The sequence below is a fragment of the Misgurnus anguillicaudatus genome, chromosome 17 (genome assembly GCF_027580225.2).
Source record: "Misgurnus anguillicaudatus chromosome 17, ASM2758022v2, whole genome shotgun sequence".
NCBI classification, from domain to species: Eukaryota; Metazoa; Chordata; class Actinopteri; order Cypriniformes; family Cobitidae; genus Misgurnus; species Misgurnus anguillicaudatus.
Window position 1 is genome coordinate 11,829,038 of NC_073353.2, and position 12,243 is coordinate 11,841,280.

General features: G+C 37.1%; 1 protein-coding gene across 1 annotated transcript in view; it reads right to left on the reverse strand.

Annotated features, from left to right (window-relative positions):
* col4a2 (collagen, type IV, alpha 2) overlaps nucleotides 1–12,243 on the reverse strand; it is a 106,036-nt gene that overhangs the window by 7,035 nt on the left and 86,758 nt on the right. Inside the window, exons 31-44 of the mRNA XM_073854984.1 lie at nucleotides 12,016–12,186; nucleotides 9,348–9,491; nucleotides 8,918–9,049; nucleotides 7,453–7,634; nucleotides 7,299–7,362; nucleotides 6,689–6,763; nucleotides 6,488–6,595; nucleotides 6,300–6,407; nucleotides 6,100–6,171; nucleotides 5,722–5,847; nucleotides 5,526–5,642; nucleotides 2,941–3,102; nucleotides 2,589–2,687; nucleotides 367–513 (exon numbers count right to left, since the gene is read on the reverse strand). Of these exons, the coding sequence (XP_073711085.1) occupies nucleotides 367–513; nucleotides 2,589–2,687; nucleotides 2,941–3,102; nucleotides 5,526–5,642; nucleotides 5,722–5,847; nucleotides 6,100–6,171; nucleotides 6,300–6,407; nucleotides 6,488–6,595; nucleotides 6,689–6,763; nucleotides 7,299–7,362; nucleotides 7,453–7,634; nucleotides 8,918–9,049; nucleotides 9,348–9,491; nucleotides 12,016–12,186 (1,707 nt within the window). The remainder of the gene's footprint in view (nucleotides 1–366; nucleotides 514–2,588; nucleotides 2,688–2,940; nucleotides 3,103–5,525; nucleotides 5,643–5,721; nucleotides 5,848–6,099; nucleotides 6,172–6,299; nucleotides 6,408–6,487; nucleotides 6,596–6,688; nucleotides 6,764–7,298; nucleotides 7,363–7,452; nucleotides 7,635–8,917; nucleotides 9,050–9,347; nucleotides 9,492–12,015; nucleotides 12,187–12,243) is intronic.

A 12,243-nucleotide genomic window follows, 5' to 3' on the forward strand; every position in this document is an offset into this window, starting at 1 on the left:
GAAGTAAACTGTTGCCTACAATCCATGTGTTTGTTGTAGTCCAAGAAAAGAGATTTACGTTGAAAACGATTGTTTACTTTGGGGTTTGTACCTTTTGCATATTGTTAACGTTCTAATACACACCTACACACCGAAGGAAATGTAAAAACCTAAATTGGACCATAGGTGCTCATTAAGTAAATGTTTTAAGACATCTAAAACATTCTAGGAGGGGGAGGCCCGAGGACTGGAGTTGAGAACCACTGATCTATGTGATGGACTGTGATTATTTCAGCTTATCATGCAAATAACCAGACAAAATTTTTTATCAATCGACAACCCTTATTATAAGCTATACAACATGCAGAAGGCTTTGAATTCTCATACCTGGGTCACCAGGAGGCCCATCAGGGCCTATATTTCCACGCCGTCCACCTGGTCCTTGAATACCAATTGGACCTGGTGGTCCTCTTTCACCTGGTAATTTCTCTGGAAGTGGAGGACGTCCTTTAGCACCAGGTAAGCCAGGAGTGCCTAAAGAAAGAAAGGGAATAAATAAAAGGACAGTCACCCTAGACAAAAGAAATGTAAGCAAGAGGATATGATGCTACGCTGCAGGGCTTTTGTTTAGAATTGTTATTACATTTTTAATGTTTTTATGTAAAATAGCTTTGTTCTCTTTTAAACCGGTATTGTTTTGAAGCCACTAAAGTGAAATTATCATTAAAGTCAAATGCGCATTAAAAGGCGAGGCAAATCTAAAGCTAGGCATATGGGCACATAGAGTCATTTACAGACATTGATGTATATCTAAGATTATGTAGTCAACAAACAAGTACAAAAACAAGTCATTTGTTTCAATACTTGTTATATAATAAAGATAGCTCCTCCCCAAAGAACACAGCATGGGTTCACAATGAGTGGCCGGGATAACAACTCTCTACGGTTCACAGTGGACTTCCCACTGAGACCACATTTGGTTTTCAAAGGTCACACCTTCAGGCCGTCATACATCCGTATTCTCAATTTCTCAAAGCAAACTGTATATGAAATGCTACATTTTACATCCACAAAGAACCTGAATCTGATCTTGTTGGGTATCAATTGAAATGTCTCAATGCAAGTGGTTAAAATAGTCTCACTTATTTGACAACAGAATTTAACGTAAAAGTGTAACAATACGTTAAAGGGACACTTCACTGATTTGCATTAAGCTTTGTATCGTTAGAACCCCAGTCATGTTTTTGAATGGTCATGCATCATCCCCTCAGTTTCCCCTGAGATGGGAGAAATACTGATTTCAGTGAGGCACTTCCTTCTTTCAATGATGTAAAAATTGTCATTTTGCGTCATTGAAAGAAGGAAATGCTCTATCTTTGTTGAGGGTGAAAGACTACAGACACTCATTTTTCCAAGGTGGGGGCTATGGGTGGGACCCACTCATGCTACAGACCTATTACAGTTCAGTGGGTGGGACTTACGAAAATATACGAACACAGACGAAAAAAATGATTAGCCACCATCTTTATGCTAAGCTAACCTAACAGACGTTGTGGAGCGAGCCAGACTTCTTGTTACAATAACAGCGGAAGTTAATCAATATGATATAGAAGAAAGTGATTTTGCAAGCGTGATGCTCTAATCCGCTGTTCATTGCACCTTTATGAGCCACAATACAGCAAGGAGCTCAGGCAGATGGAGGAACAGAAGCCTGAGGAGTAGGCCGGAGCCTGAGCTTCGGCTGAGTAGACACCGCAACCCTTGGCCTCTGCTGTGTAGAGAAGCCCGGACTGATAGTGACTCTACTCTCGCTGTGTGCTTTCTTTATAACATTATAGCATCAGATAAGGATATGGACGTTTGTTTGGTGAATGTTTCCAGGCAAGAGAGCAACTTTGCGCGTGTTTGGACGTGTTTATTTCACAGACGTGTTTCAGCTTACGAGCAGACTATTATATAAAACTATCAGTTTTGTTTTGTGACAGCGGTTGTGAACCTCCGGATAGAAATAATTATTGCAATAATTAAGTTGCACCTCTAAGGAGACTAAATAAAGTATGTTTAGAAATGAGCAAGCATAGGGCGGCCTTCTGAACATATGGTCAAACCTCTAGCAGCGACCAAGCCTGGTTCGATTGTGATTGTGGGTCGGCATGATTATTAAATATTAATAAACGGCCAGTGCATAAGAGTCCAAAGCGACATGTGTAGCCAAACAATGGATGCAATACCAAGTAGGGCTAAATAACCAAACATCCACTCAAATTCTGTAATTGTTAAAGGTAATGATTAATCCTATGCGTATTATAAATAACGAGATTTTATTTTTTGGAGTCAGATAAAATTACCAAAATTACGTAATGTCACAACGTCACGAGTTAGCGCCAGAAAAGACCAAACGCACTAGAATCCTTCGCCATGCCGATTGGTTTCCGCCATTGGGCCAATGAATGGTTATTCCCTTACACTCTAAAAAATATTTCGCATTTGTAATTGGATAAACAAATTTCACTGAGCCTACTATGTTGAGCTGTTTAGGATGCTAAGACAGATAAATATTGTGATCGAGACAGTCTTCAAGTAGGAATGGTTTGCTTATAACTATTCACCTGGGGGTCCAGTGTCTCCTTTAGGTCCAGAAGGTCCCATGTCACCTTGAAAACCATGTGTACCTGGATATCCCATCATTCCTTGTTCCCCTTTAACACCTTTAAATGAAATAAGTTGTTTCTACATGATTCAAGTTTGTCAGTTAATAGCAACGCACAGATAAAGTGAAAATATACAGCACAGGAATTATGCTAAACACACTAATAATATTTATTTTTGAGGACATTGAGTATTGTCACATTTTACCACTCCGTGTTGTATCAACTGGAAATCTGTGTAATTTATTTGTCATTATGATTGTCAGGCTGCATTTTTGATTTCATACAATAGATGCAGTAGAGAATATTCCACCTTTTCTTCCAGACACTCCAGGATCTCCTCCTGGTCCTCTTTCTCCTCTGTCACCATGGGGTCCCCTTTCTCCAGTTAATCCAAATTCACCTGTATTTCCTTTTTCTCCTTTATCTCCAGTTGGAAAATCCCTACCCGGGATCCCTCGGGGTCCAGGAAAACCTGCAGTGTCACAGCAGTTGGTATGAGACAAGATGGCCATTTAATTTACACTTTTAGAAACATATTTAAAACTCATTTTTAAGAATGTATTCCTTTTATTGTTATTTTATAAATTCTTATGTATCTTTATTTTTTTGCGATTTTAAAGTCTCCCTGTAGTCAATAATTTTATCTTTTAAAACGCATCTTTGAGCATCATAATAGCATATGTAAAGTTTTACCTGTCACAGTAATTTCTTCATGCTGTAAAACTGATTGAATGTAACTTTACAACCTTGTCTCGTTTAGTATACGCAAATCTATGAATATGCAAATGAGTCCCCGCCTTCACTCTTTCGCACCACCTCAGACCATAAATATTTAAGTAAATAAATGGCACATTTGGCAGTTTCAGCCAGTCCGGTTTCACATACAATGCATATGTGAACTGCGCTTTTGCAGCACTAGGGCCCTATTTTAACTATCTAAGCGCATTGTCTAAAGCGCACAGCGCAACGTCTAAATGGGTGTGTCGGAATCCACTTTTGCTAATTTAACAGCGGGAAAAATGGTTTGTGCTCCAAGCGCATGGTCAAAAAGGGTTGGCCCTGTTTTTTTAATGATTAATGGGAGTATTTTGGGCGTAACATGCAATAAACCAATGAGTGTCTCAGCTCTCATCCACTTTAAAAGCCTGTTGCGCTGGCGCTATGCCTAATCCCTATTTAGATGACGGACTTTGTAAACTGAAAAACTAAGAGGGGAAGAAGACCCCCAGTTTAAGATTAATGTTAAATAATTGTGTTGTTTTTCACTTGTATTGAAATTGTTATTTTTTTATTAAAAACTTTAAAACCCGTTTTCTTTTAGTCATGGAAGTAAAGAAGCAGGCTTTTAATTGCTTTAAATGTATGGCTATCCAATATCATCACAAAATTATTTAAAAGTATGTAAAGGTTTGTATTATAAAAATACTTTATTTGTAACAAACAGGAGATAAAGAATTTACAAACAGCTCTCTGCATGTTTCAGCACTTGGACAGCGTCATTATTTTTTTTTTAAGCATTACTTAAAAATGTTTCTCATCTCACCATATCCACCGGTACAGAGTCATCATATACAATAAATCCGTGAGGTAGCATTTTAAAAAAAACCATTTAAAAACAGATGCATTTGTTTAAAGCAAAGCATTTATTTACTTACCAGGCTGCAGGTGAAGCAGCTCTTCATGCCTTCTAACGTCTCATAATTAGTCCTCATTTATGTCCAAGAGACTCAATAATAATCTTCTACATTCAATCATTTAATCTTTCATATTTAAAAACGTTTTTGAGCTGCTGCGCATCCATGTAAGTGATAAGCAAACCCGTGTTGTCATCCCGTTTATAAGCGCATATTACTAATGCGCTCTTGAAATAACAAAAAAACATATTGCGCCATTGACTTTAGACTTTAGAGAAGGTTTTTGTTGGTCAATGGTGTAGTCTATTTTAAAATAGCAACGCGCCAACAATGCGCCTAAACACACCTTGTTTTCAGACCAGAACGGCCATGGGCGCAAAAGGGGGCGCAAATGCATTTGCTATTTAAACAACGTGGCGCTAAACGTGACAATTATAATTGCGCAGGGTGGAAACTAGCAAAAGACACATGCGTCGCGTATTGCGCTGCATTGCGCCGGGTGTAAGATAAAGCCCTTAATCTTTAAAGAGTAACTAAACCCTAAACCAACTTTTTTTTAGTTAATGGCTTTATTAGTGCTATTAATTGATTTGAGTAACTTTTTTGACTTTTGGGAATAAAGTCATCATTAACTTACTCTACAAACCAAACTGTATAAATGTCTTTGTTCTGATGAACATGAAGCCTCAGATATAAAAAGGTCTTCCTCCACCGTAATTCCCCGAAATCACGTTACAAGACTTGATTCAAATGCACCGTCCCAGTCATATGAGTCTATTTAGCAGTCAGTTGATGATGCATGGTCCGTTCACGTCTGAAAGCCAAATCGCACTGATCCAACTCTAACAATCCACAACATTGTAAAGTCTTATTTACTTTGATCCAACAACTGCCAACAGGAGTTTCACACTGACCCAACAAACTCCAACAAACGCATTTACCCGAATTTGTCCATGGCTTGTCTTAAAACATATTATAAATGCCACTAGACATATAAACAACAATAAAAACCTGATTTACCCCACTGTGGGCCTTTTTAATATATCTTATTTATATTGTAATTTTTATTGACCTTTTTTTCTCTTTGTAAATCACTATAAATCAACACATAAATAACTCTTGTCAGTCAACAGTGGTGTCAAAAATTTGGCTTTTACAGTCATCATACTGTGTGTTGTGCTATATCTATATTTAACTGGTCTGTCTCTGTTTGTAATATTATTTATTACTAGTATTTATTATAAATGGTACAGTACTTTACCTTGAATTCCCTTTATGCCGCGAAAGCCAGGGTCACCTGGACTTCCTTTTATATCAGAGAATCCTGGTTCTCCTGGTTGGCCCTGTACACCTGGCTCCCCAGATTCACCCTTATTACCTGTAAGTACAACAAACTGATCAGTCTTCAGATTTTATTCATTCAGTTTGATCATATGATACAAGATCTGCGTTTCTACCTGGATCTCCGACGACACCTTTGAAACCCGAAGGTCCTGGGATGCCAACCTCCGTGCTGGGAATACCAGTCTCTCCTACCTCTCCTTTTAGCCCTGGTTCACCTGTAGGCCCCCTGAAGTTAATACCTGGAGGGGGCAAAATATAATTAAGGTATTATCAATTTAAAATATTATTAACAATAGACATTGCATACCATTAAAAAGACAATCTATTTTTTGTTACAGATATATTATAAAACTATTATAAAATCGCAACCTGACTTAAATAATCATAATAGATATGTTTATGGGAATAACACATACAGTATGTAATCATTCCTGCACCCAGATAATAAGATACAATTAAAATAAGATATGAATGAAATATGAAATGGGTACCTGGGGAACCTGGGGCACCCTTGTGGCCTTTCAGGCCATCTAAACCAAAAATTCCTTTAAGGCCGGGATAACCTAAAAAAAACATTCAAGCATAAAATAAAGATCCAACAACTCATATGATCTTCAAACATAAGAAGTGCCTAGCCAAACATTTTATTTCATGGTTGTCTTGTGTCTTTTATTTCAAAATCACCACAGACCTTTTTGTCCAGGGTGGCCTTGGATTCCCGGTGTTCCTGGCTCTCCTGGTACACCTGGCCAGCCCTTAGTACCCTGGTGTCCTGGGGAACCCCGAGACCCATCAGAGCCTGACAAAAAAGTGAATCCAGTTAAAACCAAATAATCATTTTAAAAAACAACCCTGAACGAGCAATCAAGACTATTGTACCTGGTAATCCTTCTCTTCCAGGTTCACCAGAATAGCCTTTCATGCCATGAATACCATCAAAACCAGGGCTTCCTCTTTCTCCAGGTAGACCTATGAGTCCCTTCTCACCTAAGAGACGCACAATAAGAACTCATTTTAATGGTTCTTACAGAAACAGTTAAAATAGTATTAGATGTATTATAGCGTATGTGATTTTCTCACCTAAAGGTCCAGGTAGTCCAGTTTCACCTCTTAAACCTGTTGCTCCTGGGAGATTGATTGTAGGACCCGAATCACCTTTAATAAATAAATCTCTGTTAAACCCCTTTGTCTGTTTATGCCATTGCTAACTATAAAAAAATATATACAGTACTGTTCAAATGTTAAGAATCACTTATTGTTTAATATTATATTTTTCCACTGTTTATGCAAGCAATAACGTATGAGTGGCTGTGCTATATCATAAATAAAAGAGTCGTGACTAACTACGCCCTTCAGTTATGACTTATTCATGACACAGCGCTACTATTTTTTTGCTTTTTTTATAAAGGTTGCCACATAATACAAATATTAAAGGTGCATTGTTGTAACATTTAGAAGGATCTCTTGACAAAAATACAATATAATATACATATATTATCAGTGGCGTATAAAGACCTTACATAATGAACTGTATTGTTTTTAGTACCTTAAAATGAGACATTTATATCTACATACACCGCACGTCCCCAATCACAAATATACTGCCAATTTGCAGTATAAACAATCAAAGCTTCGAACACACAGGAAAAATGGTATGTTTAACCATGTTTTTATTGTATTCATATTGTACCTTTAATTCCCTTGATACCAGGATCTCCCGATGGTCCATATGCACCAGGCGAGCCTTTCTCACCCTATAATATAAACACTCAAAATAAGAGTCAAAACTAAACCATTACAGGAGATGTTTTAAATTGATGTTTAAAATTGTTTCATCATCCTACCGTGGGTCCAACCATTCCAGGAAAACCATCAATTCCAGGGAGTCCTGTAACCCCTGGCATTCCCTTAAGCCCTGTTTTTCCTTTTTCTCCAGGAGAACCCGCAGCACCTTTTACATCACTTGGCTTACCTGGAAATCCATCCCAGCCCTGTTTTCCTGGATAACCTAGAGAACCTTTCGTGCCTGGGCACAAATACAAGGTGAAGGAAAGTTACAGTTGTAAGTTTTTTCCCTATTTATTATGTGTTATAATATTTATAAACTGTTCACATTAACGTGTTAACAAAATACTTTCCTTGTTCATCACTTTGCACAATGTTAGTTAAGCTTTTAGTTTTAACATGATCCACATCTATTGGAATATTCATGTAAATGAATGAAATGTGTACATTATTTTCTAGAAACTCCAATTTTTAGGCTTTATCTTTAATACATTTTAACAATAATTTAATCAGCTCCTTAACTTTTAATCATGTTCTTAATTATACCACAAGAACATGATTCATTTAACAATTGTGAATCATGCTGTCTAAAGTTATTCAGGCTTATGCAATGCTCTTACACTGAGCTATACAGGAAAATATTTTTATGTACAGGAACGCAATATATATTGTATGACAGAATACAATAAATGTACACAGAAACACTGTCTTATGGACATTGTGTGCAGAAATAAGTACTATTAAATACACAACAGACATCATTTAAATCATTAAAGGCGCTCTAAGCCAGTGGTTCTCAAACTTTTTCAGCGTGCGGCCCCCCTTGTATATGGTGCATTCCTTCGCGGCCCCCCAAATTTTTTTTTTATAACAAATTTGTTCTAAAACGTAACATTTTAATAAGACAAAACATATTAAAATATACAAAGTAGTGCTGTTGGTTAGTAGCCTTATTTTGTTTTAGATTTAATTACACAGAATTCATGATAAATTAATGTATTTTATGAAATGTCATAAAACTGGGGCCCCCCTGGCACCATCTCGCGACCCCCCTGGGGGCCCCAGCCCCCAGTTTGAGAACCACTGCTCTAAGCGAATCTGTGAGACGTCACTTTTTGTTGATGTTTGAACTGTTTTCAAACAAACGGAGCGTAGCTAACTCCTCCCCCTCCCTTCCGTGCTTTCATGAACGCGCCCAAACCCCCACCCCCAAATGCTCCTTGTCGTTTATTGGCTGGAACACTTTGTTTTGTTTCGTGGTGCTAGGTTTGGCCACTGTGTTTATATTCAAGTTTGTAGAGCCTGGGCTGTCTACAGAGATCGCATTTTTTTACAGTTTGACCAGCGGACAGGCAGCAAGCAGATAGTGAGGAGATGTTTGCTGTATGTAACAAAAAATGTTTTATGGTCTAAAACGTGTGAATTCGCTTAGAGCACCTTTAAGGCGTTTCACCACAGACAGCGTTTTCATAACTTCTGTAGATCATTGTGCCCTATATAGTATATAAATATGACTGTAGTCACCTCTGGGTCCAGTGAAGCCAGCTTCTCCCATCGTTCCGGGTTCACCTTTAATCCCCTTCATGACTTCTTTCATATGTGGTGTTATAATTATAATTGGCTTTTCACCTGGAGGGCCCGTCAGACCTCTGTCACCTTGAGAACAAGATATAAGAAATTCAAATATATATGACCACTTGATTAATACACAACGAATCACATTTTCTTTTAAACTCATAAATTACATCCAACATTTCTGCATTTGGCAGACGTTTTTTTTCAAAGAGACTTTGCATTCAGTGTTATTTTTATCAGTATCCACAACTTATTCGCTGTTAATGCAATGCTCTACCATTTACGTTTCATAAACACTGCATTTACATACAAGGAGTTAAGTGATAGATATATTATTAGGTATATATTGTATATGCATATTTACATATTAAAAACTCACCTTTAAGGCCTTTTACACCTTCAAAACCCGGAGGTCCTTTTTCACCTGGAAGGCCTTTTTCTCCTTTCAACCCTCCATATCCTTTTTCACCAATCACACCTCCCATTCCTGGGAAGCCAGTCATGCCTTGACCCCCTTTGACACCTTTAAAAAGTTACATAAGATTGAAAGTAAGTGAATCTCAGTGCTTCCCAGTTAATTTCATTTTGCTTGTTGAGATTACACTACAACAACATCAACAATCAAAATCTTGCTGTCTATCAATCAAAATACCACTGCCACTTTAATGCCCTTTAAAAGCATTGGTGGGTGTAACTAGTTACTACGTAATAAGTTATTGTAATTTAATAAATTTTTGTCATGATTCACACGATAATGACACATTTTCCCTTGGAAACGTAAAGTAAGGGATTCCTCTTATTTGTTAATTTAAATACAGTTACTTCTGATGTAACTACATATTGTGTATAGACTGTGTATGTTTACTGTAATACAATAATAGTCGATTTAACATCAACATTTGAAGTCTAACGTTAAAATGCATGCTTTTTATGTATCCTTCTCACTTAAACTCTTTCTGTGCCAGGATTTTTTACCAGTTACCAGTCAGCGTCAGTATAATATCATAATTTTCATAAAAGTTCATGTTTTATAATTTGGGTAAGAGTGAATAATAGAGTAAATATGGATTGCCCTAAAAACTCGTCTTTGGCATGGAAGCGTTTTCTCGACGAGGTAACTCATTAATGATGGGGAAAGAGTTAAATACTTTGTTAAGTAAAAAAGAATAATGGTAACATTCTAGTTTCCAATTCTTACTATTAACTGGTTGGTTATTGGCATTAATATTACTGAGATGTTGGCTGTTTATTACTTAAATGGCACATATTAATGCTTTATTCTGCAAACCTTATTCTACATTCTTAACCATCCCCATTTCTACCAATACTTAAAATGAGCAACAACTTTATTAAGTATTAATAAGCAGTAGTTGGAGTAGACTGAGGCAAAAAGTAGTTAATAGTAAGAATTGGACGCTATAGTGGGACCAGAATAATTTATGTACTTTTATATGAATCATTCAAGCTGTTTGAAGCCTATCTTTGTATCATTTACTAAATAAAATTTAAAGAGCCACACAGATCCAAAATAGAAAATGACCTGTATTGCAGTGTGTCATGTAGCTGTCCATCAATGTAAACAATGTGCAAAGTAGTTGAACCAAAAAGTGCACGATTAATAAAGTTATTGGCTTCTAAAGTAGGGAGTCGACTCTGAATCACTGAAACGAGTCATCATATGGATTGAATCTCTTGCCTGACTTTATCCACGTAATACGAACACTTGCATAATAATCTCCGCCTACAGCCTTGCCAAGGAGAAACGAAAACTATGACCTGCCCACAGCTAGTTAGTGTGTAAACATCATATCACGCTGTGTTTTCAGTTTGTGTTGTTTTCACTACCAAAGGATGAAGATATATGAAGAATCAGTGGTTAAAATAGCTTTTTCAAGGAGGGATATACTAAACTTTTGGCTGTGAAGAATAAGTGGTTAAAATTGTTTTTTCACAGATGTATTTAATAAACGTTTGGCAATGAAAGATGGTTCAGTACACACTTTATTTGGAACAACATGCGTCTCCTAACCACAACCTGTAAGTATGATTATTACATTGTGTTTATTTTCCCCGGCCAGTTCTAAAATGTCTAGTTTACTGTAATGTCTTATCAGTAAGCAGCGCTATCAACACATGTTGCAGTACAACTGTGGCCCGGTTACCTTAAGTTACACTTGCTTAAATGAGTGTAAAAATGTTAATGTCTGTCGTCATTTTTATAACTTGGACTAATGATGAATGATGTGTATTGATGCTGGTGTTTAAACTCTTAATATACTGTCAGAGAGTCACGTTAGCAAGCGGCTAAAGCATGTGCACTTGTGTTTACATTTTAGCTATGGTCCAGTTAGCTTACATAAATGCTTAAATGAGTGTAAAATGTTAGTGTCTGTCGTCGTTTTTATTGCTTGGATTAATCATGAATGATGTGTATTGATTGATTGATTGATACTTTATTTATTCCGAAGGAATAAATAGCATTGATGTCGATAACGTCTTCTCAGTAAATCATGTTAGCATTAGGTCAATACATGTTGCACTATTGTTGGTCTGTGCCACTGATCTGTGGTCTGTGCGGAGACTCTGTCAGTTGACCAATCAGAGCAGAGTAGGCTACTGAAAGGTGGGGTTTAGACAGACTGAGTAGTTGAACGGCTTCACACGAATCGTTTGGGTATCTCTGAGAAATGGAGTCATTTTAAATTTATATTTTGAGAAAATGACAGTGTTTTTTGACCTTGCATGCATTTAAACTTGTTTTCCGGGACTTTGATAGGATGCTTAAAATTTGCATCTTACTGGCACTTTAAAATGTAGTTAGCAGTAAGTAATTAAATACTTTTGTAGAGAGTAATTCTTACAATAATCTAATTGTATGATTGAAGATGTAATTAGACACCAGTAATTAATTACCTTTTTGATTAAAAAAACACAATCTTGATGTGACCATCAGTAATACGCTTCACTAAAAGCCTTAAAAAAGCCTTGGGAAATTACTCTGGAAAGAGTAGCTTCACCTGCAGTGACGTTCAAAATAAAATATTAACCTCTGAGCCCTGGTTGTCCATGAAAACCAGGGGAGCCCTCTTGTCCTGGATCTCCCGGTTGGCCAATGTTTCCCGTCACACCAGGATTCCCAGGTTCTCCAGGAATTCCCTTAAATCCCCTGGCCCCAGGAAGACCGGGTTCACCCTGATCTCCGCTTGCTCCACTCAGACCTACAGAGATACATTAAGAAATGAAATAGTTTTTAAATGTGAGGGTCTTGGGTCACA